General features: G+C 49.3%; 1 protein-coding gene across 9 annotated transcripts in view; it reads left to right on the forward strand.

The window, feature by feature from the left end:
- Positions 1–26,728, forward strand: part of Cacna1b (calcium voltage-gated channel subunit alpha1 B) — a 155,240-nt gene extending 128,512 nt beyond the window's left edge. For 8 of the 9 annotated variants that reach the window (XM_052722815.1, XM_052722816.1, XM_052722819.1 and 5 more), the window contains 11 exons: positions 1,823–1,950; positions 8,344–8,440; positions 11,101–11,209; positions 15,852–15,959; positions 16,495–16,607; positions 17,289–17,416; positions 19,970–20,105; positions 20,348–20,464; positions 22,796–23,003; positions 23,281–23,525; positions 23,866–26,728. In XM_052722815.1, the coding sequence (XP_052578775.1) occupies positions 1,823–1,950; positions 8,344–8,440; positions 11,101–11,209; positions 15,852–15,959; positions 16,495–16,607; positions 17,289–17,416; positions 19,970–20,105; positions 20,348–20,464; positions 22,796–23,003; positions 23,281–23,525; positions 23,866–24,396 (1,920 nt within the window). In that variant the 3' untranslated portion in view covers positions 24,397–26,728. The remainder of the gene's footprint in view (positions 1–1,822; positions 1,951–8,343; positions 8,441–11,100; positions 11,210–15,851; positions 15,960–16,494; positions 16,608–17,288; positions 17,417–19,969; positions 20,106–20,347; positions 20,465–22,795; positions 23,004–23,280; positions 23,526–23,865) is intronic. The other variant, XM_052722818.1, reaches the window with a different exon arrangement.
- Positions 26,729–27,431: the final 703 nt, after the last annotated feature.

Genomic DNA, 27,431 nt, shown 5'->3' on the forward strand with positions numbered 1-27,431 from the left:
GCCCTCTTCTGGCCTGCAGGGATCCATGCAGACAGAACACTGTATACATAATAAGTAAATAAATGAATGAATAAGTAAGTAAGTAAATAAATAAATAAATAAATGGTTTTTTTTAAAAGGATGGATAAGTGATTAAGAAAGACACCTGATGTCAACCTCTGGCTGGGATGTATGCATATGGACACACGGTGCCCAGTGTCCACACAAGAAAACAAGAGAAAGTATACACAATACACACATATACACAAGGAGAAGAGGAGGAGGGAGTGCTGGGCCCTGCTCAGACTTACTATAGCTCTGGGGAAAGGATCCAGAAATCTGAGGGGTTTTTCCTTAAAAATAAAGATTCCCTTATTTTTATTTTTGCATATATTTGTCTCACTGTGTGTATAAGTGTGTCCCAAAAGGCCAGAAGAGGGCGTTATATTCTCTGGAGCTAGGGTCACAGGCAGTTGTGCACCACCTACATGGATGCCATAAACCTAACTCCAGTCCTCTGAAAGGGCCACGGGTGCTCTTAACTGCAGAGTCATTTCTCCAGCCTCCTCCCCTTTTATGTCTGTGTTTTTAATGGGTGTGTGCATGTGTATGGGGGGGTGGTGCGTGTGCATGCGGAAACCCGGGGTTTATGTCAGGTCTCTTCCTCAATTGCTCTCTACCTTATCTGAAACAGGGTCTTCTACTGAACCTAGAGCGTATCACTTTGGCTAGGCTGTATAGTTCCTGAGCTTCAGTAGTGCTGGGGTTACATATGTGTGCCACTATGCTTGACTTTTACATGGTGCTGGGAATCCAAACTCGGGTCTTCGTGTTTCTGCAATGGGCACGTTACCAACCGAATCATCTCTCTAGCCTGGAGTCTGAGTTTTAGTGAGCTATTAGGTCACTCTGTAAATGTGAAACTTCGAGGAGCAAATGAAGACTGCTGACATTAATGAAAAGAAGTAAAAGAAACCTTAATTAACTGGGAAAAGACATCACATGTCTGTGAATTGGAACTTAGTGTTATCACAGTGGCAATACTCTGGGCAGAAAGGGAAAGGCAGATCCTCAAATATATACTTAGTTGCCAGGAAATAGCCAAAACAATCTTGAAATATAAAGTTGAAGGATTTACCTTCCCCAATTTCAAAACTTACTTCAAACCTATTATAGGGGGCAGCAGAATGCTTGCCCAGCCTTCACGAAACACTGGGTTTGATTCCCAGCATGGCATAAACTGGGTGTGGTGGACACAACATCTATAATTCCAACACTTAGGAGGTGTAGGATCAGAAACTTAAGGTTATCTTCTACCATACAGCAAGTTCTAGGCCAGCCTAGTCCTCAAACAAAACAATAGTAATCAAAATAGTGTTGTGGACATAAAGATTGATTTATAAGCCAGTCAAAGACAGTCAATAATCTAGAAATAGTTAAAACACTGTGGCCATTGGTTTTTATATCTATTTATTGTTTCAGATTAGTAACATAGGGTTATTGAGTATACTGCGGGAGGCCATGGGCTGGGCAGTATGAGAGTACTGCTTATAGTCCATTCAGTTCATTTTTGACAAGGGTGCGTAGGGAAATAATTTTCTGTCTTTCAGTCTTTCTGTTTTTTCAGAAGTAAAAATTGGGATTTGTGGGATTAAGAATCCTTGAGACTGAGGTGACACTAGAAGTCCCAGTGCAAGGAGGTCTGTAGGGACAGCAGGTCTGTCCTTACCCAATAGGAGTGACCTCTACTGTCCAGAGACCTCCTCCTGCTTGTGGACAGAGCTTGAGTGCAGGTAAGAAGGCACGCTGGAGTTGCCTCACCTCTCCTCCTTCCTCCCTGCAGATGTTGAACCTCTTTGTTGCTGTGATCATGGACAATTTTGAGTACCTCACGCGGGACTCTTCCATCCTAGGGCCACACCACCTAGACGAATTCATTCGAGTCTGGGCTGAGTACGACCCAGCTGCGTGGTGAGTGAGCTCCAGCACTCTGTGGTCCTCAGGGTTGTCATTGCCTGTGGCTCTCAAGACAGGGCCAGGGTGGTCTTAGACAGTTCCATGTGCATGTCCCCCTCAGGTGTTGGTCTGAGGCCTAGGGACGTCCCCAGTTTCGTATGTGACAGCGCTGGTCCCCCTTTCAGGAGCGCGTTCCTTATGACCCCATGCCTTGGTGCAGCTCTGGGACAGAGACACAGTCTTTGAGACCCTCAATATGGTCCTCAGGAGAGTGCCTATGCCTGGGGGTCAAGAAACATTTCCAGGGCTCTTTGCACAGAAGTGTCCTGCCTTCTCCCAAGGCTTGTCTTGTGATGGAACATGGAGGCCCAGTGCGGGAGCGGGGGAGGGTGAAGAGACAGTGGAGATACTCTTGTATAATGCTCAGAGGGCTTTGAGAGCAAATGTAGTGTGTGGGGTTTTGTTGTTGCTGCTGCTGTTGTTGTTTGAAGTATTGGTGATTGAACCCAGAGATGTGTGCAAATTAGGCAGGCACTGTACCAACTGAACCCTACTTCCATATGTGGGCTTTAAAAGTTTCCCCAGATGGACTTAGGTTTTCCTCTCCGCCGTTTCTTTTGGAGACAGGAGCCAATGTGTATGTCTGTTCCCAGCCCTAACTGCATGTCGGAGTTTCATTAAACCAGAGGAGCTGGGAAGGCCTTACTGTGTTCTAGCTCCTTTAATCAATGAGGAAACAGTTACTGTGCTACATAAATTAGATGTGATTTGTTTCTAGACAGCAAGGGCCTCATGGAATGGTCTGGGTTCAGAAGTCAAAGTTGTTTGAAGCCAGGTTCTGCTGACAGCCCTGCACAATCACGTCATGTGAATCTCCCATGCCAGAGACCATATTCAGGAAGGCAGACGAGCAGGACACCAGGGGCTCTCCATCTGTGTGCATGTTCATTCCTTCACCTACCCGGTCACTAAGTTGATACTCTGACCGCTCGTTTCATTTACTCACACATTCCTTCATCTTCTCTCACCTATTTCCTTGTTCACTTGTTCATCGTGTTAATGACTTGATTCTATGATCGTATCTCACAAAAAGCAACTTAAGGGAAACAGTCTAGTTTGGCTTATAGTTTTTTTGTTCTTTTGTTTTTGTTTTTGTTTTGTTTTTTTTGTTTTGAGACAGGGTTTCTCTGTGTAGTCCTGGCAGTCCTGGAACTTGCTCTGTAGACCAGGCTGGCCTCGAACTCACAGAGATATGTCTGCCTCTGCCTCCAGAGTGCTAGGATTAAAGGCAGTGCCACCACCGCCCAGCTAATTTCGGCTTATGGTTTAAGAAGTGGTGTATCCTAGCATGGGGGGACGGCATGGGAGCAGGAGCGGGCGACAGCTGGTCACAGTCCTAGATAAATGCTGGCGTCAGCTCCATTTTCCTCCTCCTCCTTCAGTCTGGGACCCCAGCCCTTGGGATGATGCTCCCTACATTTAGACTGGTGAGAAAATGCTCAGAGGCTCATCTCTTGGGTGATTCGATCTGCTGACAGGCAGCAACAACCATCACACCCACCTGTTCACTTGCTCAGTTATTTCTCATCTGTTTAACTGCTCGTTCACTTGCTCGGTTGTTCAGTCGCTCGAGTAGAATTGCTGAGGGCTTTTCCCTGTAAGGTGGGGTATAGAGGAGGAAGAGGCTAAGAGAGCTGGCTGCTGGGGGGACAGGCCTCCTCTTGTCTCATTTGCCACGATTGTTCAAGAACTGTGCTGGGAATGGACAGTTTTCCTTGAATGAATGAGTGTTCACCTCCTATGCCCTAGAGATGGACAAGAAGGCTGCAGCTGCTTGCAGCTTCCCACCTGCCCTTGTCTGTCTCTCACAGGTCTGTGTTCAGCATTTTACTATGGCATAGTCAGGAGAGTGAGGTTGGGTTCCTGGTGGAGATCCTGGGGCGTGAAATCAGGGTGGACTGTTTAGGTTTCTGGTGGAGAACCAGAAGATGTGACCAGACTGATGGTGACAGCCCTGCTTCCCAGGAACTCCTTGGGTTCCGCCTCGTTTTCTTTACCTTGATGTTCAGCGTGAGAGTGCCCAATAAATCCAGAGGGCCGGGGGGTAGTTGGGCTTTCTTCTGCTGGGCCAGATTCCCAATGTCCCGTCCTTCAGCCTCTCCTGTGCCCCTAGAGATGGACAAGAAGGCTGTGGTTGTGTTCATTTCCCTACCTGCCTGCCCTTGTCTGCCACTCACAGTGTGCATTCGGAGGTGCTGCACAAGGTTGTGGTCCTAGAAGTTTCATGGCATTGCATTAGGAGTCTGGGATAAAGGTCCCTTTGTTTGTTTGTTTGTTTGTTTGTTTGTTTTTTGAGACAGGGTTTCTCTGTGTAGCTTTGGAGCCTGTCCTGGAACCCACTCTGTGGCCTAGGCTGGCCTCAAACTCACAGAGATCTGCCTACCTCTGCCTCCCGAGTGCTGGGATTAAAGGCGTGTGCCACCACCACTGGCACAGGTCCCTTCTGTTGGGGTTATTTGAACTGACATCATCCCCATACATATTTTCCATTTACATGAGAAGTCTTCCGTTTTTACATAGTCCAGAAGCAGCAGAACCATTATTGCATATTGTACCTGACCAGTTTCTGACTTTGTAGAGTCTTCTCATCTCTGATATATCCATATGCTTTCCCTGCAATGCCCAAGACCGTTACTGAGGTGCATAGGCCCAGGGATATTGCATTCTGTGGTTAGGTATGTGACTGAGGTGGGGTGCAATGCGGAGACTGGACTCGGTCATAAAAAGAGCAGGACAGGCTCTAACTGCACAATTACTCATTAGCACTCCCCAATTATCCTGGCTATGACCTGAAGAGTCACTGCTATTTCTGGAATATGTTCCCAAGAGGAATACGTGTTGCAGAAAGCAGATGTTCTGTATCATGCACTTCGCCCGAGTACAGCTTTGTGATCGTGCACAGTGAGAGTTCAATCTGTTTCCTATTCAAGACTTGGAGAGCTAGGGGCCCTGGAGGTTGTAGGCAAGTTGGAGAGATGGCCAAACACAAGCCTTGAGGCAGAGGTGACACAAGGCCAGGAGACAAGATCAAGCAACCTAGAGTACAAGTACTCCAGTGAGCATTGAACAGGGAACAGATGACTCCAGGAGGTGGATGCCTTGACAGGTTAGAGCTGGATCCTACATCTGGACTGGGTCACTGCAAACCTGGCAGCTGGTTGTCTTTATTTCTCATCATTTGGGAAAAACTTTGAAACCGCATACAAACGGTCAAATTTTCTAACATTTGTATATGTGTATGCACAAACACAGATGTGTGTGAGCATATGCATGTGTGTATATGTGAATGAGCCTGTGTGTCCTATCCATGTGCACAAAAATATGTACATACATTATCACACATAGGAACATGCATGTATACAAACATTTTTTGTGTAACCACGTGAGTTTATCTCTGTCTGTGTGTGTAACAGACTGTTATGTGTACACATCTGTATATGTATGGTAAGTGTATGTGTATGTTGTGTGCATATGTTAAGTCATTACATGTATGTATGTACATGTTAGGGTGTTTATGTGTCATCTGTGCATTGTGTGAACTTATACATGCTGTGGGAGCTCCCGGTAGCTGTGGCTGCCTATCCCCAGCCTCCCTCTTGTTGCTTCACACAAGTGTCGAAGTGTGGAGACTCAAGATGAGAAAGACATATTCACCCTCTGTTCAGCAAGCACTTCCTAAGGTCTGCTGTGCCCTGGTCTCGGGTCCCAAAGGTGAAGCCATGAGCAAGGCTGTGTGATGGATGGGATGGTCGCGTGGCCATAGCTTGAGGCCAGGACATTTTTGAGGAGGGGAGGATCACATAGCATCTGAACCATACGAAAGGAGGCAAGTTGAACTGAATTCTAGGTGACAGATGTGAGGGAGAGCCGGGTAGGACTGTCCAGGCTGGAGTGAGGCAAACACTGGCAGAGAGTGAGATTCCAAGAGTGTTAAACGGGTAACTTTGCTTTTGTTTCTTACTTGGTAGATGGTGGAAGAGCTTTTGAATATTTGGGGAAAATATTCCAGAAATAGCAGTATTAATAGTGTTGTGCCTGCACTTTTCCACGTCTGTCGTATTATGGACTTGATGGGAAGCCCCTACCCCTACCCCCACCTCCCGTTGTAATGTTCCTGGGTTCCAACAAGATTAGCAAGTATGGGGGAGGCCCGAGTAGAACTTCCTCTTTTCCAGAAGTAAATTGGGCATGACTTAGTACTGACAACATGGGAGGAAGCAGGGTCAATGGCGACCAAATCCCAGGGACACCAGTGTGTCCAGGGAGAGGGGACAATTGAGTCATTTAGATGTGGACTTCTGCGTAGGGTTTCTGCATCCAGGAAATGGATGGGCCACATCATGGTAGTGAGGGCAAAGGTCAGACATGTGGAGAAGGGATCTGGCATTCAGCAACTGAGGGAGGGGGCAGACTGTGAGCACATGGGCAAGTCCCGTTGAGCCTGGCCAATGATAGGCATGGCACAGTGTGCAGAGTGGGGCTCGGGAGGCTGCAGTGTAGACAGAACATTATTCTGAGTGTTTCCTGACCTCCTTCACTGTAGGGATTGTCTTGGGGCTGACACTTTCTGGGGGAGCACTAGACTCCAGGTCCCCTAGGAAGTACTGTGTAACCGTAGCCCTCACCTCCACCTCACAGCTCATCTTCCATTGCAGACTGGGTGGGTCGGTGGGATGGGCTCCATCATGCCTTGTTGCCATAACCTGTGACATTTCCTTTCCAGTTGCCGGATTCATTATAAGGATATGTACAGTTTGTTGCGTTGTATTGCGCCACCCGTTGGCTTAGGGAAGAACTGCCCTCGTAGGTTGGCCTACAAGGTTTGCAACTTCAGAGCCTCCATCTGACATACTTCCCTGCCCGAATCGCAAACACTGCACACACTCCCTGCCTGATTTGGGAATGACAACACCTCACCTTCTCTTTCCTCTGTCCTGCCCTGCCCTGCATTCCAGCATCCTGGATACTTTGGTTCCCTGTCTTATCTCCCCAACCCCTCCAGCTGGCTGGAGGCAGGCAAGCCTTCAAGACAGTGTCCAAGGAGTTTTCTGACCTGGCTAGGCTGAGTCTGCCAGGACCAGCTGGCTGGGTGTGGGGAGTGGGGCTGGGGGGGGGGCGGGGGATGTGGGTGAGGCAGGTCTTGCCTTTACCAAGGAAACAGCCATCACACCCAGCATTCCTGCAGGCTCTTACGAATGGGCTGATGGTCCGACAGGCCAGAGGCTGAGAGCCCAGAGGAGAAGTATGAATGTGGGCGCAAATAAACAAGGAACAGTTGTCCCTGTGGGTCAGAAGAGGCTTTCAGGTCCCTGGGGGAGGGGAGAGTGGGAACAAGAAAGAGGAGCCCTCCTGCGCCGCTTCTGGATTGATGTGCTCAGCTCAGGGAGAAAACCCCTGGCCTGGAACTGTGAGCGGAGGGCAGGGTCTGGGCAGATCTGCCCTCTGGAGAAAGGCTGGACTCTGCTGTGTCTCTGAGACCCCAAGCCCACAGGCAGGTGCTCTGGGGTAGAGGGAAGCCCCAGCCTCTCGACTTGGGAAGATGCTTCACCAGCCCCAAGATGCTCCCCTTAGTCCCCAACCTTGGGTTCTAGGCCCCACAAGGGGCACATCCAACCTGTTGGTCCCAACCTGTGCTGTCAGAGGCACCAGTGGCACCAGGCCACAGCTTACTCAGCTCCTCCCTTCCTGCAGTCTCCTTCCCATCCAGCCCTGGACCTCAGCAGCAGCCCTGCCCTGGGCTGGCCTCGGGCGTCTCTGGGCTTGGAGCTGACTTGCCCTGTCACTAAGTTTAGTTCTCTAAGAGCTTTGGGGCTCCTTCTCTAGTTTTCTAGCCTGTTGTAGATCTTTCTCCACTTTAGCCTCTGGCCTCATTTGGAAGCAAAACTGCCCTGCTCACCAAGGCAGGCGTGGCTGCTGCGGTTCTGAGCAGCTCCATCTCCACACGGTCTGGCCAGTGCTTCCTGCATGGCGAAACAGCTCGTTCTGATTTGGCCTTGTCTACGGTTCTAAAAGAGTAAAGTCAGACATTTATAACCCAAAGCCGCCCCGATGCAGCCCTTCCTCACCCCTCCATGTTCATTAGCTCAGACGTCACCCCTGCCCGCTGCCCTGCACTGGGCTGCTATGAGGAGGTGAGGCTGGGGGTGGGGGCAAGCAAGGGTCAAGTCAAGCAGAGACTCCCTCATTTTACCTGTTTTGATTTGGGGCATTGACCCGACACTTTGGTTAACTGAATCTGTTTTCTTGTCTGCTTCCTCCCCTGCCCGCTCCCTGCTCTGCCCCTCCTGCCGTGTGCCTCTCCTGTGGACCACCCCACTATGCCTGGCCTCTGGAACAACGGGTTTCCAGTGGGCGCATCAGTTACAATGACATGTTTGAGATGCTGAAACACATGTCCCCACCTCTGGGGTTGGGGAAGAAATGCCCGGCTCGAGTTGCATACAAGGTAGACCTTGACCCTGCACTGATCCTGCACCAACCCCGGAGCTGTCTGTGCTTGGCTGGGCCCACCTGGGCCTTGCTCAGCCCACAGAGCAGTCATGGGCTCTCACCTGCTTTCTCAGGGTTTGTCTGGCTGTGTGGCTGTACCTGGCTGCCTTACCGCTGCTCCCTTTACTACCCTGAAACCCTTTGTTCCCATCCCAGATAGAGGGGCATGCCTTTGCACTAACCCCTAAAACCCCATCCAGCTTCCCCACTACTGACATCCTTGAGAAGCTCAGGACAATGGAGCCAGAGTCAACTCCACCCCATCCCTGCCCTTTTTCCTCCCCTTCCCATGCCTTCCCAAGAATGAGAAGACAAACAAGACAATGTTTTTTTGGACAGAGGGTGCTTTATTCCGGGTTTGGGACTACCCGGCTGCCCTGTCCTCTGTACTCCTGTCATGGGTGGTCATCAAGTCTGCAGGGTCTGGCCTTGGGGGATGTGTGGGCGGTGGAGCCTCTGCCACTTACCTCTCTCCCTGCCCTTCTATCCCTATAGGCTCAGCCTTGTAGGGATTTATGCCCAGCTGCAGTCTCCAAGGGCTTCCTTCCTAAGCTTCCCAGTGGGAAGGCTGCCTTGATGTTGAAACAGAATTGGGTGTTCAGATACCCTGGGTGAGGGTCCCAGCTTGGGAGTTTGGGAGTCACAAATCACTGAGTCATGAGGAAGGAAGTGAACAAGGACACCTCCAGGCCTCCTTCCTGGCCCAGTCGCAAGCTTCTTCTGCCTGAAGTGCTGCCTTCAGCACCCCCAGCCCCCACTGCTCCCCATTAAACAATGCCAACAGTGTTTGCCTCTGTCTGCGAGCTTCCTGCCACACCCTCCCTCTTTGGGTCACTGTCCTCTGTCCATATTCTGTCTCTGTACCCCATTCTAGGTTTTTGTCTGCCACTTCGTTCAGTGTAGTCTGTGGGAACCAGTCAGTTCTCCCACCACTCACAGATGCCTCTGGGTTCTTCCTGCCTTTATCTGCCCCCAACTAGCATGTGTGTTGAAACCGCAGGGGCCCTGCATGCATGCATGTCTCTATCCACAGGAGGGAGAGCTCTGTTCCTATGACACCCAGTCAGGCAGAATGGCAGGCAGGAAGGGTTGTGTTGCCCTTTCTAGCCATGCCTAAGGATCCTGAGGTTCAGGGTATGACCAGACCAAGGGAGGCATCCGGGTAGGGTGCAGGTGGCTTGGGGCAAGATGGGGAGGGCCCGAGAGACGCTTAGAGTACCATTTCTGGAACTTACTTGCCCTGGTCTTGCCACTCTGCTTCTCTGAGGTTCTTTCTCTGCCCTCCATGAGTAGGGGCAAGCCAGTGGGAGCCCTTATGAGGGTAACCCTTGGTGTCCTGGACAGATCTCCCCCTCTTAGAAATAGTCTGCTTGCTCTTCTCTCATTCCCATCCCAACTCCCCTCCCTGGAAGAGGAACTCCTGGGCCTCTCACACTGCCATCGGTGCTGGTCTGCAGGGATGCCATGCTCTGGGAAGCAGGTTTTTCCTGGTGTGTAACATACGTGACATGTGAGGTCCTGGTCCTGTAATTGGATGTGCCCAGTGGGGCTTTGCCAGCATTCATAGGACAAGAGCCTACCTCCTATTTTCTGTGCCCCTGTGCCCCCCTCCATCACAGTGAAGATATAGAACTTGGGAGCAAGGTACTAGGGGCTGGTCTGTGTGGCCCTCCCCCGAAGAAGGGTGCTTGCTCCAGGGAGCTCCAGGGAACTCCTGTCTTAGTCTTCTTCCTGTGTAGAGGACACAGTGGGGGTACAGTAGTACTCCTGGGGTGCTTCTTGGCCAAGTGAGTGCTCCTCAGATGCACCTGAGACCTGTATCCCCCTGGAGGCCTCAGGTGCTCTCAGCCAGAGGCTCTTGCAGCTACTGAGTCGCCCCAGAGGACTGATTCAGACACATCGTTGTGTTAAGGTGTTTTGTCTCTGAAAACCAAGAAAGGAAAAGGTGCTGTCCACTCAGAGAGATGGGAGCAGAACAAGCCTGAGACCCTCTGCAGCCCTGTCTGCTCTGGCCCCTAGAAGGTCTCTTAAGACTCCTGATGCATTGACTATGATAGTGGCTGTCTTCAAGTACCATCGAGCGTGTCTTCCCGGCCCTGTTATTGTGGTAAAGATCTGAGTTAAAGCAAGAGTCTCTCTCTTGAGGAGTCCCCCACTGGGCCTGGGCCTCAGAGAGGCCTTTTGGCTGCCACTTCTAGATGCTCCAGTTGCAGATAGAGGGCAGGTAAGCATCGTCATAGGACAGGGTCCCATCTATTCTTTAGGCTGTCCCAGAGAGTAGCACTCTGTCTTGAATTGTTCTTCCTCAGCCAAGACAACCGCTGCCTTTTGGCATTCACAGGCAGTGGGCAGGATTCAGGTTCCTGGCCCAGCCTCTGCTATAGCTTTTACTTGGATTTCTGCTCTTCTCTAGCCAGGAGAATCTCAGCTCAGATGAGAGTGGGGTCCGGGAGGAGAGAATGCTGGCAAAACTTCCACCAACCCAGCCTTCTTGGACCAGGCACCTGCCAGGAGCACTCTCAGGAAGCCAAGCCAAGCTCCAGAGCCCAAACACTAGTTGTAGGGTGGGAGTGACCCTGACATGCTTGGCCCTGATCTGCCCCTACTCATCCCCAGCGCCTGGTTCGCATGAACATGCCCATATCCAATGAGGACATGACGGTGCACTTTACATCCACACTGATGGCCCTCATCCGGACAGCACTGGAGATCAAGCTTGCCCCAGGTGAGTCAGATGGCCTTGGGAAAGGGGTAACTAGTTTGACTTTCTGTTTCAAAGCAAAACAACACACACACACACACACACACACACACACACACACACACACACGACCTACTTCATATAAGGAGATGGATAAAGGGATAGGCTCTGTCTGGGGACAACTGGATAGGTTTACCTGCTCTTTTAGGCACTGACTGTTACCTTGATGACTACATTAGCACTATAATACTGACCTCACATTTAGGGAGGAAACCAGCACAGTGAAATGAAATCCCTTGTTCTAGGTCATTCCATCTAGCAGCGAGAGCCTGCCCCAATCCTGTAACAGGTAGCATCTACCATCTTCCCCTTCTTTTCCCTACACCCCATTACCTTCCCTCGTCTGTGCCATATAGTTTGATTACTTATGTTGTGAGGCGTGGGGGCCACCCCCGCTTTGTACACCAGGTCCCATCTTTTCTTGACATCTCCCTAAGGAGGTTACCCAGTTTCATCCTCTGCTTCTTGGCTTTGTTAGTTTTTCTCTGTTTTGGGTTACTTGTGTCAATATGTGAGCAGACTCTTATCATTCCTTTCTTTGAAAAGGTTATCTCTTAACCCTCCCTTGATGTTCCTCTTTTTTAATGTATTCATTTATGATGTATACATTGTTCTGTCTGCATGTCTGCCTGCACACCAGAAGGCACCAGATCTCATTACAGATGGTTGTGAGTCACCACGTGGTTGCTGGGAACTGAACTCAGGACCTCTAGAAGAACAGCCAGTGCTCTTAACCTCTGAGCCATCTCTCCAGCCTCCATGTTCCTTTTTTTTTTTCTTCCTTCATAGGAACCAGCTACTTGAAGTCTAGTCTCTGTTGACTTCTCGTCTCCAGTTTTCAGTTAGGCAACTGTCAGTCTTTGCTCTCTCTGTAGCCTTCCTCAAATTTTACTTCCTGTGTCATTTTTTTTAATCTGTGTTTTTGGCTTCTCTGGCCCTCCCCACCTCTGAATTGTGGGTGTGCCTCAGAGCACCCTTCTTGCCCATCCCTTGTACATCTATTGAATTCTAGTCTTCTATTTTCAAACCAGACAAAAATAGCACAAATTATTCCATCTTTGCTCAGAGCTCTGCAGGAATTTTCCCACTGACTTGTCTAGACCTGGATTCCAGCTGACCCACATCCTTCCCTGACTCCATTGTTGAGAACTCTTGTTCTTTGATCCCTGACCCAAACCTTAGAGTTACCCTTAAAAATTCCATCATTTCTGATTCATGTCTGATTTATAACTCCATGCTGACTTCAAAGTGCACCCAGCATGTGGGCATCTCTCTGCCTCAGCCCACTCTCTGTTCTTTTGCACTGCAAATGGCCTCAGTCTGGCTTAATGGCCACAGTGGCCAGGTTAAAACCATAACAAGAGTGTGGGTCAACCTCCAGCTAGAACCAATCAAGAAGAAAGAAGGTGCAGATAACTAAAGTAAAGAGCAGAAGAGGTACATCATCCCAGCTACTTTGAACAGTAGAAGAATAGCAAGGGTAAGCATCATGTCAGTGAGTGCAGCATCTTAGGGGAGATGTGTGAGTTCTTGGAAGAATATAAACTACCAAGCTCATTCAAGGATAGATAAACTCAGGGCTAAGGGAATGAATGACTCATTTGATAAATCCAGAATCCACATAAAAATGCTAGGCATGGTGTGTGTGCTGGTAGTTCCAGCACTAGGGATGTGAGAACAGGATTTCTGGGGGGTTCTGGCCAAACTTAATCTGTGAGCTTCAGGCTCACAGCGGGAGACTGTTTTAAAGAGGGTAGATGGTTTTCCTGAAGATGATGCCCAAGGTTGTCCTCTGGCCTCCAGACATGCACAAAGAGGTGCCTCACACATGCACCAGCATACACATGTGCACAAACAGGTGCATATGCACCCTCACAGCCTCATGCACCCCACACATCTGCTCATATGCATGAAGTATGAGATAACCTTAGTAATTCTATATTTTTTAGATAAACTGATAGCAAACTACCTTCCAACAGGAAATTCCAGGCCTAAATGGCTTCATTGATGAAGTCTATCAAACACTCCAGTGAATACAGACTGTCTAGACTCTTACAGGAAATAGAAAAGGAGGGGTTATTTCTTAACCTATTTTTAATGTACTTTATTCTGATACAATAAACAGAGATACGACAGGAAATAAAATAACATGAATGTGGACGTAAAGTTCTCCAATATAATTTTAGTGAACTGACTCTAGACATAAAAATCTTCAGTGCAGTTTTAGCAAACCAAATCTATCAGTACATAAAAGAAGATGATGTACGATGCCATTATCAAGGTTTATCCCAGTAGTGGAAGGCTGGTTTATGTTCTAAAGCCCAGTCAGTATAACTCACCTTTGAACTATATGATATCCTCACAGTCACATAAGAAAAGAAGCCTCTGGAAAAATCCAAAATTCATTCATGCTAAGAACATTTCTATGTAGATTTTGAATTAAATGAGGTATTCAATAAATGTATGATAAAGGATATCTATGAAAAGTTACAGCTAATCTAATGTTTAACATAGAAACCCTCTTGAAGTCAGGACAGACTATGGTCTGATGTCAGCACTCATTTTCAATGATGTGCTTGAGGCCCTAGCCATTCCAATAAGATAGGAGAAAGAAATGATGAGGGAGGGGAAGACTGATTAAAATAGAAATGATGGGGAAGGGAGAATATGATTAACATAGAAATGATGGGGGAGGGGAGAATATGATTAACAGAAATGATGGGGGAGGGGAGAAGATGATCAAAATAGAAATGATGGGGGAGGGGAGAAGATGATCAAAATATATTTATATGTAAAAATTGTTTAAAATAATAACAATGTAATAAAAAAGAGCAAGAAATGAAAGCACCTGTGTTCAGAGTTGGTATCATTATCTGTGCAAAATTTCCAGTCTGTTTTTGAAGTTACTGAAACTGACAGGTACACAAAGCTAGCCATACAAAAGCATTTGTGTTTCTGTGTACTAGTAATTAACAATTGAGCTCCTTGAAAATAACACCTCAACTATGAAGTGCTTCTGCATTGTGGATAACTCTAAAAATCCCTCTACACACTTTATTCTGTGAGTTTCAAAACATTCATAAGAAGAGTATGAGTAGTCTGTTGTGTTTGTGGTTTAGAATATGTTGTGGCTAAGACACATCAGCCTTCTCCTCCTATTCACAGTTAATTCAGAATATGTATTAATTTTCTTGTCTCTATGACAAAATCCCTGACAAAGAGTAACTTTAAAAAGGAAGGGTTTATTTTAGCCAACCGTTCCAGGAGCTGCAGTCCATCACAGTGGGGAAGTATGGTGGGAGGGGCCGGAGGCAGCGGGTCAGATCCTCTCCCTGGTCTAGAAGCAGAGAGGAATGCTCCTGTTCCTTTCACTTCTCCTTTTTGTGTGGCCCACGACTGGTGCTGCCTGCCTATGCCTTCCCTCCTAGTCAAACCTCTTTGAAGACACCCTCACACATGCCCAGAGTTTGTCTACAGCACGATTCTAAATTCTGTCAACATTAAACATCACAGAGAACTGGCACAAAATATCATAGACTGGGTAGCTTGCCCAGCAAATCCATTTCTCAGAGTTCTGGAGACTATACAGGGTGAGTTTTCTTCTGAAGTCTCTTCTTGCTGTGTTCTTTCAAGGCCTTTCTTTTGAGGATACAAGGTGAAAGAATAAGCGAGATTTCTGCTATCTTTTCATAAGGGCACTTGTTTGTTTGTTTGTTTGTTTGTTTGTTTGTTTCAAGACAGTGTTTCTCTGTGTAGTCTTATTTGTCCTGGAACTCACTCTGTAGACCAGGCTGGCCTTGAACTCACAGAGATCCGCCTGCCTCTGCCTCCCGAGTGCTGGGATTAAAGGCGTGCGCCAATGATAACCGTCCTTTGGGCTTCTCCACAGTCACTGGTCTCATGACTTCCGTGTAGGAATAATGGTATGCCCTTCAATACATAGCACATATTTTGACCTCTTATAAAGCTTAACTTGAAATGGGTCATAGATATAAATTGAAAATGATAAAAATTTCTAGAAGAAAAAGATACATTGGCAACTGAGTTAAGTGGAGATTTCTTTTTAGAAAGATGCATGAATCAGAGATGACTATGTGTGCATCCTCCTCTGTCAGAGTATCAGAGTTTGGATCCTAGCACCACATCAAGAGGCTCACAAACAGGATCTGATGCCCCTTTCTGGCCTCCATTGTCAACCCTTACAATCACACACACAACATACATACATAAATAAATAAAATAAATGAACCAAGAATACATGAACCATACAAAAAATGATAAATTAAACCATAAAAATTAAAAGTTTTACTCTTCAAAAGATAAAGCATTGGGGTTATAGCTCTGTTACAGAGCATGCATGCATGCGCGCACACACACACACACACACGCACACACAGAGTTCTACCATCTCCAGGACTACTCTGAAGGAAGAGCTGTAACTAGTGTGCAGGTCAGTGTGTCTTCATGTATCTTCCTTTTAGCACCATCTCCACCCTATCGTCCCTCTACCCATGCCTCCACACACACTGTCTCCAGCTCCGCCTGAATGAGGAGTCTGCAGGACTGCTCCTGACTCATTTTCCCTTTCCCCCTTGTCCTGGCCCAGCAGGGACAAAGCAGCACCAGTGTGATGCTGAGCTGAGAAAGGAAATATCTTCGGTGTGGGCTAATCTACCCCAGAAAACTCTGGACTTACTTGTACCACCCCACAAACGTAAGTGGAGAGTGAAAGGTACCCTTTTACCCTCTGCCCCCACCTTCTGTGGTCCCTCCAGGTATATGGGAGTATAGACGGGGAGTGTCTTGTCTTGGAGAAGTGGGCTCCCCCCTCATCCCTCTGTAGCCATGCTTGGTGGCACAGAAGCCATGAGAGGTGATCTGGGGTCCTCCAGTTTAGAGAATATATCCTACAACACTTAAAAGAAATGCAACAGGGAATCATACAGACACAAAGAAGGGGTGTTCAGTTTTGAGGACCTCGTATTGGGATGCATCAGTCCATCATAAAGGACACAGGACTAGTTAGTGTTGCTCAGAGTGGGATGTGTTCTAAATCTAGAGGAGACATGGCACTCGCTCCTGTGGCTGAGCCCTCATCTGAGCTGCTCAGCCCAGTGCGTCTCCTGGAGTCCACATAGGGGAAGAGGGAAAGAAGATGCCTCCTTGCCCAGCTACGTTTTCTGTGGTTTCTTTGTGCTGTCTGCCCTCCAAACCTCTGCCTCTGGTTCTTCTCTGTCTGCACTGTTCAGCTGATGAGATGACGGTGGGCAAAGTCTATGCAGCTCTGATGATATTTGACTTCTACAAACAGAACAAAACCACCAGAGATCAGATTCACCAAGCTCCCGGAGGCCTGTCCCAGGTACAGTTGTGGGAGACATACAGCTGGGCACAGTTCAGCGGCAGGAGGAGAGAGCCCCAGCAGGCTGCCTGCTGTCCTTTAGTACTTGCTTGCTAGTGTTGTGGGGCTTCGAACCTGAGAACCAGTTTTCAAGGGTGAGAACAGAAGCTCTGAGCAGTATCACTTTTTCTGTGGTCGACAGAGGAGGATGTGCTGTATCAGAGAAAGATTTTTAGCAGATGGAAAGAGAAACTGTGTGTGAACACACAGGTACAGCCCCAAGAGATCCATGTTGACAGGCCAGAGTTGCTGCTGGCTTTGCTCATGGTTATGTGGGAGGTTTAGAATACATCTTCCTGGTGCTGTTACAGCCATGTCTTCAGTGGCCACCACATGGAGGTTCTGTTAGAAAACTCTTGTAGACACACAGAGCGTGTGTGTTACTTACCCTGGGTAGGAAATGACAGTGTCATTCCTGCAGTCTCCTCAGGCAGGAATTCCAGGTGGCAGTCACTGTAAACTGAGGACGGGATAACAATTGTATAATATCAGCAGCCCCCAACTGTGTGGGTGGAGAAACTGCCTACTGAAGAATAAGGAGCCCCATGCTGTCTGTCCTAAGCAGGCTGGACTCTGTTACATGCGGTTCCAGGCTGAGGTCCTCAGGCACAGGGCTTTCCTTTTCCCTGTTCTCCTTTGTAGATGGGCCCTGTGTCCCTGTTCCACCCTCTGAAGGCCACCCTGGAGCAGACCCAACCTGCTGTGCTTCGAGGAGCTCGGGTTTTCCTTCGACAGAAGAGTGCCACCTCTCTCAGCAACGGTGGTGCCATGTGAGTGCTGGTGAAGAGTGGGGAGGGGGAGCTCACGGCCGGTGGGGGGGAGAAACCTCTGAGCACACTCTAGCTGGTTTTCAATGCCATCTGGCCTCTAACTTACCTCCTGAAATACCTGAGGGGTTCATCCACAACCTGAACAGTCCTCTGAGGATGGGAGGTCCTCAGGACCCATCCCACTTCCAGGGATGAGCTCTGGAGCAATTCCTTATCGGCGTCTACCCATGGGTACACAGATGTTTGCTGCTGCTAGTGGTTTTCTATCTGCCTGCTCCTGTGGTGGACTTTGGGGTTAGCTGCATAGCATTAGGCAGACAGCATGGACTTGGGTAGATAGCTGTGCTACTCCTGAGGTGACAGCCACTGCATGTGCCTGTCTCTTAGATTCTCCTGTCACCGGCCTCTAATGTCTGTGGACTGTTAAGAAATTGTTTCTGCCTTGAGCTCCCAAATACCTGTTCACAGACAATTAATTCTGATCTTCCTGTGAGCCATTTCCCAGTTTGTCATTTTGGCTTTGATTTCTGGGGCTGTTGCATTTCATAGACAAATTGGTCAGTCCTTTTTCACTTAACTCTTAGATGGTGTTTCTTGATATTAAATTCAGAGTTAGATATCAAGGATCACCTTTCTCACCAAAGGTTGTGGACAGGCTCTGGGCAGGGCTTATTATACACTGAAAGCCACGCTCTTTTCAGCTTTCCTGGATAGCTGTCTTTCAGGTGTGTTGATCTTTCCTCGTGTGTTGACTCCAAGGGACTCACCACCTCATGCTGGCCCTGAAAATGGCAAGAGACCAAGGTGCAGCTCTTGTGTGGACCGCTTCTTGTGTCTCACAGGCAATACCCCTGTCAGCACCGCATAGGCAGGCCCAAGTTCATGTCATGGGCAGTAGACAATGCAGAGGGATCCTGGCTGCCAGGGCTGTTAGAATTGCTCCAAGTTGAGAAGGTCCATCCTGGAACCTGCCTCAGCAGAGCCCTGCAAACACCCTCACTTATCTGCTTTCCCTTGAACAAGCTGGTTAGGGTCCCTCTTCTGGATTTAAATTAAACAAAAACTCAGAATGTGTGTATAAGAGTGTGTGAGAGGGAATGTGTGCTTGGGCATACAGAACTTAGAGGTTTGTATGTGAGATGGGCACATGTGACTGTTTCCTAGAAAATGTGAAGTGTCTTTGATTTGATTTGATCCAGGCTTCCAGGAGGAAGATAAGCTTCAGGTACTTTGATGATTATAACCTCTGCATAAAGCAGTTAGAACTTTTAGGGAAGGTCGGTGTCTTAGTTAATGTTTCTATTGCTGTGAATAGACACCATGGCCATGGCAACTCTGATAAAGGAAAATATTTAATTGGGGCTGGCTTACAGGTTCAGGGGTTTAGTCCATTATTGTCATGGTGGGACATGGCAGCATACAGACAGACATGGTGCTGGAGATGGAGCTGAGAGTTCTACATCTGGATCAGCAGGCAGCAGGAAGAGAGAGTGTCACTGGCCCTGGCTTGAGCTTCTGAAACCTCAAAGCCCACCCCCTGTGACACATTTCCTTCAACAAGGCCACACCTAGCCCAGCAAGGCCACCCCTTCAATCATGCTACTCCCTGTGAATATGTGAGGACCATTTTCATTCAGACCTCCACAGTCAGAGAACACACTCTCCACTGCCTCAGCAATGGAGGGTCTGAGATGTGCTGTGACCTCAGAGCTGGTAGTACCCCAGGGGTTAGCCTGGACCCCCTCTCAGCTAGAGTTCTTTCCTGGGGTTGCTTCAAGAGTCATTGAGGTAAGATGGCTTGCAATACTCCCAGAAGACAATGGATGATTCTTGTTAAAAATGCCCAATAAGGACAGATCTGGCCTACTGTCTCAGTATACTCCGTGTTCAGGAGTCTGGCCTTACACTGAGTACTAAGCTGACCCTCCTCAAGTGTCACTCAACCTGTGTGATACAAATGAGGTCATTGCAGAGATGCTGCCTGGGAAGAATCAGTGCTGTGTGGGGGTCTCGCCCTGAATATGAACACCCCAGGCACCCTGAGGAGCTGGCATAGTGAGCAGCAGGTGCTGAGGTCATATATAATCTGATAACTAAGAAGCTGATGGAACACCAAATGGGTCCTCTGTGGTGAAGAGGTGGGTGTAAGGAAGAGCCACCAGCAAGGAACTTCTGAGGAAAGAAGCCCAGGAAGAATTATGGAGTTCCCTTAGCTGCTGGTCATTTACCCAAGCTTTACCACATGGTCATTGTATAGCTTTGTCCCTTCCCACCGTGGTCTGTGGCAGATGACACAGAAGAACTGGTGCCCGTGTTGAAGAACTTGCTGATTGTCCCCAGACCAGGGAATGATGGATCTGGCTTTCCTCAGAAGGAAAGCCCTCTGCCCTCAGGAACCATCTAGAACACATGCTCTGTGATATATCTCAGTTTGGGGGCCGTGCCGGAGCTCCTGTGCTGGGATGCCAAGACTATGGCTGTTGGAGATTCCCAGCAATAGCGATGCTCTGCAGCCCATGGGTCTCTAACCCTGCAGAACATTTCTCTCTCCAGACAAACCCAGGAAGGCGGCATCAAGGAGTCGCTGTCGTGGGGCACACAGAGGACCCAGGATGCACTTTATGAGGCCAGGGCACCTCTAGAACGTGGTCATTCTGCAGAGATCCCTGTGGGGCAGCCAGGAAAACTGGTGAGCCCTCCCTGCAGGGGTTATGTGAAATCAGGACAGGGATGTAAGATATATGGGGAGCATGTAAGATGGGGGTGTGTAAATTGGGGTAAGGATTGTGAGGTGGGGATGGGAGAATGAGTTGAGGATGGGGTCAAGTGGTATGGGAGTGGTGGATATAGGTCAGGGTTGGAGCAGGTGAGATGGGATGAGCAGGGCCAGATAGCTCTATAATGTGTAACTGAGGAGGCACCGTCCTCCAGGCTGTGGATGTCCAGATGCAGAACATGACATTGAGAGGACCTGATGGGGAGCCCCAGCCCGGGCTGGAGAGCCAAGGCCGGGCTGCCTCTATGCCACGCCTGGCGGCAGAAACACAGGTATGTTGTCTTGGAAGGGTCTGGGCTGTGGGAGGATGAGGTGTCGATGGAGGAGGGGGCTTGATGATGTACATGAGAGGAGACTGGGGTTAAACAGAGCAGGCAGCAGCCTGGAGTCACCTGCCTGTGCAACTTTGGACACTTTACCTCGTGGGACATGGTGCCTGCCTCACCAGGACAGTCTTATTGTCAGAGAAAGAGGATTAATCCCCGAGTGGATCTACAGCTTTGGTGTCTTTGTCCCAGTCTGGTCCTCCCAATTGTAGTGTCTCCTGGCCCTTGTCCCCAAGACTCTGCTGTCTCCTAGGTGTTCCCCCTCGGGCTCTCGAACCCCTCAACTCTGCTGTCTCCAGCTGTTTTTCTGTCTTCCCCTCCCCCAGCGTTCTACTCTAAGACCAGAACAGCTACTGCAGTTCAGAAAGTCATGCCTCATGCCTCAGTCTACCCTTCTGTTGTTTGAGGCTCTGGGATGGCCTCACTGCCCTGTTCCTGAACCCCTATTCCTTCTCTGGCCTCTTGTGAGGTTTTTCTCATTAGGCACATTTAACTAGGAGCTGGATCAACAAACCCCTTTCCCAAGGTCACAGAGAAGCGTCTGTGGCATCCCCATTCTTGAAGCCAAGACGGGACTGCGGTTGACCTGAGTCTTTAGGACCTGCCCAGGCCTGTGTGGTTCTCCTCCTGGCTCTGTCCCTTCATCTTCCTGTGGTCATAAATATGTCATGTGCTCTTTATTTTCACCCTGGTCTCCTCCTCTCTGGCCATATCCTCCCTTTACAGTGTCTCTACATGGCTGTAGCCTACAATGCCTCCCATCTCCCATCTTCCTTCCTTCTGCTGTTTTCTCTTCTGTCCTGGGGCCCTGCCCCTTGGTGTCACACGCCAAGGTGTTTCCTTCTGGCATTTAACCTTAAGGTGTCAGTGACTACGGTCTACAGCAGTTTCTTTCCATGGGTCCTGAGTTTGTATGTCATAGTTGGAGGGTGGGAATGGGGGCAGCATATAACTCAGTCCTCCATGGCCAGACACCAGACTGAGCTCTGGGAATCCAATCAATGAGAGAGAGGAAGGATTCTGCAGGTGGGGGACATCGAGATCATGATGGGAAGACGTGCAGATGACCAGCCACACTAGTGGAAGCCCATGAACTGTAGACTAGTGCCTGTGGAGGCCCCATGGGACTAGACTAGGCCCTCTGGATACAGAAGACGGTTGTTTGGCTGGAACTGTTTGGGGGGCACCCAGGCAGGGGGATCGGGATCCATCCCTGGTGCATGAAGCCTTTGGGGAGCCAAGTGCCTGAGGTGTGACACCTTCCTTGCACAGCCTTGGTGCAGTGGGGAGGGGCTTGGACCTGCCTAGACTCAGTGTGCTGGGCTCTGCTGACTCCCCATGGGAGACCTTGATTTGGGGGATGTGGGGATGTGGGGTGGCTTGGGAGGGAGGGCTGGGGGGTAGGAGGAGGAAGGAGGTGGGATCTGTGGGTGGTATGTGGAGTGAGTAGAAAATTTCTTAATAAAGAAAAATGAAAAAAAAAAGTCAGTCCTCCAGATGAAAGAAATCATCCCCCTATAGCCAGCTATGAATCACTCTGGGATTTCTCAGTCAAACCAGCAGCCCCTCTCCTTGGACCCCTCTAGCAGGACCCACATGAAGCAACCCTGCTTCCAGTATGCTTGTCTATCTCAGACGTGGCTCCTTCTGACTTGACTGGGTCATGGTCAGGTTCATTTCCTCCACCAATTAAAGAGTTAAAAGGTAGGAAAGGACCTGGAGCACACCGGGGAGCAGTGGGGAAATCTCCAGCACCACAGACGGCAACAGACTGAACGAGCAGCTGAAGTAAAGCATTTATGGGGGTGAGGAGACAGACGTACACATGCAGCAGACACGTGGACATGCTTTGCAGGGGAAAAGACCCTCTGCAAAGCAGAAGGGCGTCTGGGGGAAACTGAAAAATCCACTCTCCTGTTGACAGCTGATGTTTCAGCCTCTGGAGAGGGTTTTCCCTCTAATTTAGGGTTGGTAAGTTTGAAGATGGTGGACTGGCCTACAGTTGTGTAACACGTCCAATCCAGCCTGCTGAGCCAGTCCATCAGCAGGAGGGGAGAGAAAAGTTTCACAGGGTCTTTGTTTTAAGATGCCAGGCTTTTGTCTCAGGTCAGGAGCCTGAGGAAGAAGCTGGCCATTTTGGAAATCCACCACCTTTATTACATAGCCGTGGCCCCTCTCCTCATCTGTCTGCCTACCAGGAAATCTGTAACTCCCGGTCTCTTACACGCCTGCTGACTCAGGCCATGTGCCTCCTCATCCCTTGTCCTCTGTCTGTAGCCTGCCCCTGATGCCAGCCCCATGAAGCGCTCCATCTCCACACTGGCTCCACGCCCCCATGGGACTCACCTTTGCAACACAGTCCTGGACCGGCCTCCCCCTAGTCAGGCATCATCACATCACCATCACCACCGCTGCCACCGGCGCAGGGAAAAGAAGCAGAGGTCCCTGGAAAAGGGGCCCAGCCTGTCGGTTGACACAGAAGGTGGTGCGTGTACTGGGTCCGGGAAGCCTCGGAAGTGGGTGTGGCCCGATTTGGGATAGGGTCTAGCTGTCCACGGGACCATCTTCTCTTGGTGTTCCATATGGTCCCAGAACCTACCCACAACAGGGTATGAGTTCCATTTCTGGCGACCAGGCAGGGCTATTGGCTACCTCAGGCACTGAGTCTGTCGTTTTGCCTCAGGAGACCATGTAGGTCTAGAGCCAGAGGTCTCTGCCCTGCTCTGGGCTCAGCTGAGCTAACCCCTCTCCTTCTTGGCCAGCACCAAGCAGTGCTGCAGGATCCGGCCTGCCCCAAGGAGAAGGATCCACAGGCTGCCGCCGGGAGCGCAAACAAGAACGAGGAAGGTCCCAGGAGCGGAGGCAGCCTTCCTCCTCTTCTTCCGAGAAGCAGCGCTTCTATTCCTGTGACCGCTTTGGGAGTCGGGAGCCGCCGCAACACAAGCCCTCCCTCAGTAGCCACCCTACATCTCCAACAGCGGCACTAGAGCCAGGACCCCACCCACAGGTAACCACACAAGGCAGCATGGCTCCCATGTTCCAACTTTGCTTTCCCCAGACCTTTGAGCATCCTCCACGCCTTGCTGCCCAGCTCAGGCCTGCCTTTCTAGCCACTGCCTCCGTCCCGAGGCCGGTTGTGTCGGCTGTCCCAAATCCTCAGCGCTTTCTTCCAGCCACTGCTTTGTTTTCCTCTCCGACTCTGGGCTCGTAGCACGTGATCAATTCCTGCTTCCCCTCCATTTGCCTTGCACCCTCCCTGCTTCCTTCGTGATGATGCCTCTATTTCCTGTGTGCTGGATTGTTTAATGTGGTTTTTATTTTTATTCGCTGTTGCCTTTTTCATGTAGGGCAGTGGTTCTGTTAATGGGAGCCCCTTGATGTCAACATCTGGTGCTAGCACCCCAGGCCGAGGTGGACGGAGGCAGCTCCCCCAGACTCCCCTGACCCCACGCCCCAGCATCACCTACAAGACCGCCAATTCCTCGCCTGTTCACTTTGCTGGGGGTCAGAGTGGCCTCCCAGCCTTCTCCCCTGGCCGTCTCAGCCGCGGCCTTTCTGAACACAATGCCCTGCTCCAGAAAGAGCCTCTGAGCCAGCCTCTAGCCCCTGGCTCTCGGATTGGCTCTGACCCTTACCTGGGGCAGCGTCTGGACAGTGAGGCCTCTGCCCACACCCTGCCTGAGGATACACTCACCTTTGAAGAGGCAGTGGCCACCAACTCTGGCCGCTCCTCCAGGACTTCCTACGTGTCCTCCCTCACCTCCCAATCCCACCCTCTCCGCCGTGTGCCCAATGGCTACCACTGCACTTTGGGACTCAGCACCGGCGTCCGGGCTCGGCACAGCTACCACCACCCAGACCAGGACCACTGGTGCTAACTGCACCATGACCACCCATGCACCAGCTCCGTGGGTGCGGGTTCCAGTTGATGAGTTTTATCATCCGCTCTGGGCTGTGGGGTCACAGCCCTGGGAGGAGGGTCCTCACATCATGGCCTCTGTGGTGGAGGCCCCTGCTTCTCTCCTTCCCTTCCTTTTACACTGGATGGACTAATAAAGCCCTTTCTTAGAGGGATATGGTTCTCTCTATCCTCCTGTGTACTGCCTTCCTGGGTTCCATGCCAGATGTTGGATCCTAAGCAGGAGGTAGCTGAGTTGAGATGGACCCAGCAAATCCAAATCCTTTTGTCATGGCCTCCAGCATCCAGGGTGGGTACTTGGGACTTTCTTAGGAGGCCTGAGTCTCATGGAGAGTATTGTTTGTCTGAATGTGTAGCCTGGGGGATAGGGTGACCTGAAAACAAGGAAAGGAACCCAGCTGTGGCTGGCAGCACCTGCCAGCATCAGTGATCTCATGTCTGTTGTCTTGGAGTCAAACAGCACATGTGTGTAGAGATGCACCCAAGGCCCTGCCTTCCTCCTGTACTGTCACCATAATAGGGACCAAATCTGGAGAATGTTGATGCTATTGATTCTGGGTTTCAGTTACAACACCTTTCACTGTCTGTCATTTCTATATAGTTGATCTCAAAAAACAGAAAACAGGGAAGGAAATGTTCATGTAACTTTAAAAACTCAACGTGTAGGGAGGTCTCCGTTTTGCATTGTTTCTGTGACTTGTATGCGATGTTTCTGTATGGATTCCACCCTGCCCAGGAAGTGCCCAATGGCCCTGGCTCCTCTGCTCAACCAAGTGCCTGATCTCTGGCTCTGAGCATCATGTATGAGGCGAGGCCTCGGGAACTATCAGGTGGACTGGGTGGGAACTGCTCAGAGCAACATGGGGGCATGTGTCTTAGGGACACTGGCAATGTCCGGCAGCATGTCAGAGAAACCGCTGCCGCGCCCCATGCACCTCCCCGAGTGATGAGCTCTGAAGAAGATGCAGAGTAGCAGTGTGTGCTCGCATGAGGCATTTTCAATCTGTTTTTTAATCTGATTCTCAGGGACGGGATGCCTGCCAAGTAGGGTATGATCTCTGTGGTGTTTAAAAAAAACAAACTCGTTTTCACTGGATGCTAAAGAGCGAGCGCTAGGCGCTAATGAAGAGAGGGAATAGGGCAGGGGGAAAGAAGCTGGAAGCATAACAAGAAACAGGCAGGGAGGAAATGGCTCCTGGAAGGAGGCTGGGTGTCTAAAGCCTAGTGGAGTCCTTGGCCCCAGATCTGGGGAGGCAGCAGTCAAATAAAGCCTCACCTCACGGCTACTTTGCAAAGGGAAAACCCATATCCAGGAAGGTGTGTGATCCACACAGATGGCTGGGAGGCCACTAGAGGAAGGTTGCTCTAGGCAGGCAGGCACTCCTCGGTGTGTTCTGTGTTTTGAAATTTCTGATGACTTCTTGGTGGAAATGTTGGCTTCTATCCCGTGTTTCTCACAGAAGCTGTGTGTGATTGTGTGTGTGTGTGTGTGAACTCACAGGAGATGCAGAGGGGTGTGTGTGTGTGTGTGTGTGTATGTATATGTATGTAGGTGTGCTCAGCGAGTGGCTGTTGTCAATCATAGGGCTATGCAACAAAAGACACATTACTAGAAACAAAACACAAGACCGCCACTTGGTCTAGGGTTTCAGCATGATTGTGACCAAACCTTTTATAGAATTTCCTTATATGAAGGCACAATACCCTGAAACTTTAATGATAACAGAGTATTTTATTCCAGTAGGGTAAAATTAAACAGGAACCTTGGACTGTGCATGTGACTGCACTGATGTTGCAAAGTAGAAGGATGTGCATTTTGATACTGATGTTCTGTCTCTGTTCCAAGCCCAGCCCCTGTTCTCTGGAGTGTTGAGTGTATACATTCTGTGTGGAACTACAGATGCCCCAGACAGTCCTGGGTTGGGAACCATCTTTACCCCACATTAGTGTAGCTGGCTTTTCTTCCAGGCATTGGTATACATGAAAATCACAGGAAGCAGGGAGAGGAGACATGGAGTCTTGTTTCCTGACTTTGGGTTTGTTTCTGTACTGTCTCTTCCTGTCTGTTCCCCCTGAAATTTCATAGTGAGTTGCCAAATTTGAAATGCAACAACCAGCTGTCTGCATCTGGAACCTGTCAAGCAGTGGCTGTAGTTTGAACAAGTTATGTGTGCATGTAAAATATATCCATATATACATTATACAAGTATGCGCATGAAATGTATATCTTCGTACTTTTTGATACAATGTATTCATTTGTTAATTTTTAATTATATTTGATATAAATTGAAGGTTTGTCGCAAAACTTTATATTTAACAGTGTTGAGAGAGAGAGAGAGAGAGAGAGAGAGAGAGAGAGAGAGAGAGAGATCCAATCATGCAACACAAATGGGATCTACTTTAAAAAAACAAAAACAAGTCCCTTGACTAGTTTGCTGCCTGAATAATATTTACAAACCAAACTTTGGATTCTGCTCTTGTTTCTACAATGACTTTTTGTATAAAGCAAAGTCCTTGGATTAAATAAAAACAACCAAAAAATTTCAAAATCAAAACCCAGGATGCTGCTGGGTGGTACCTGAGGACAGTGTGTCTCAGTGCGTCGGTGGAGAGGGTGCACTGTCAGGAATGCTCAAGAAAAATTGAGAACTTCAGCAATGTGCTTGTGAGCTCTGGGGTAAATGCAAGAGTGAGGTGTGGTTTGACAAATGGGGTGAGCATTGCTTGGAACCCTGCAGATGCCAGAGTGGGAGTTGTCCAGATCATGCAGAGCAATATTACCCAGAATCCTTTGATGCAGGATGGATGTTGGTGCCCTGTAGTTCCAAGAAGACACTACGGTGGGGACTGTGCATGCAGGGAAGACTGTACTTTGCCAGAATCCCTCAGTGCCCAGTGTGAGTGGGTGAATTGGGTTCTGCAGCTCTTTTTTTAAATTTTATTTTATAATTTAATTTTACATATCAGCCACGGATTCCCTTGTTCTCCCCCCTT

Source organism: Peromyscus californicus, unplaced genomic scaffold, assembly GCF_007827085.1.
Source record: "Peromyscus californicus insignis strain IS unplaced genomic scaffold, ASM782708v3 Scaffold_7__1_contigs__length_154581171, whole genome shotgun sequence".
Classification (NCBI taxonomy): domain Eukaryota; kingdom Metazoa; phylum Chordata; class Mammalia; order Rodentia; family Cricetidae; genus Peromyscus; species Peromyscus californicus.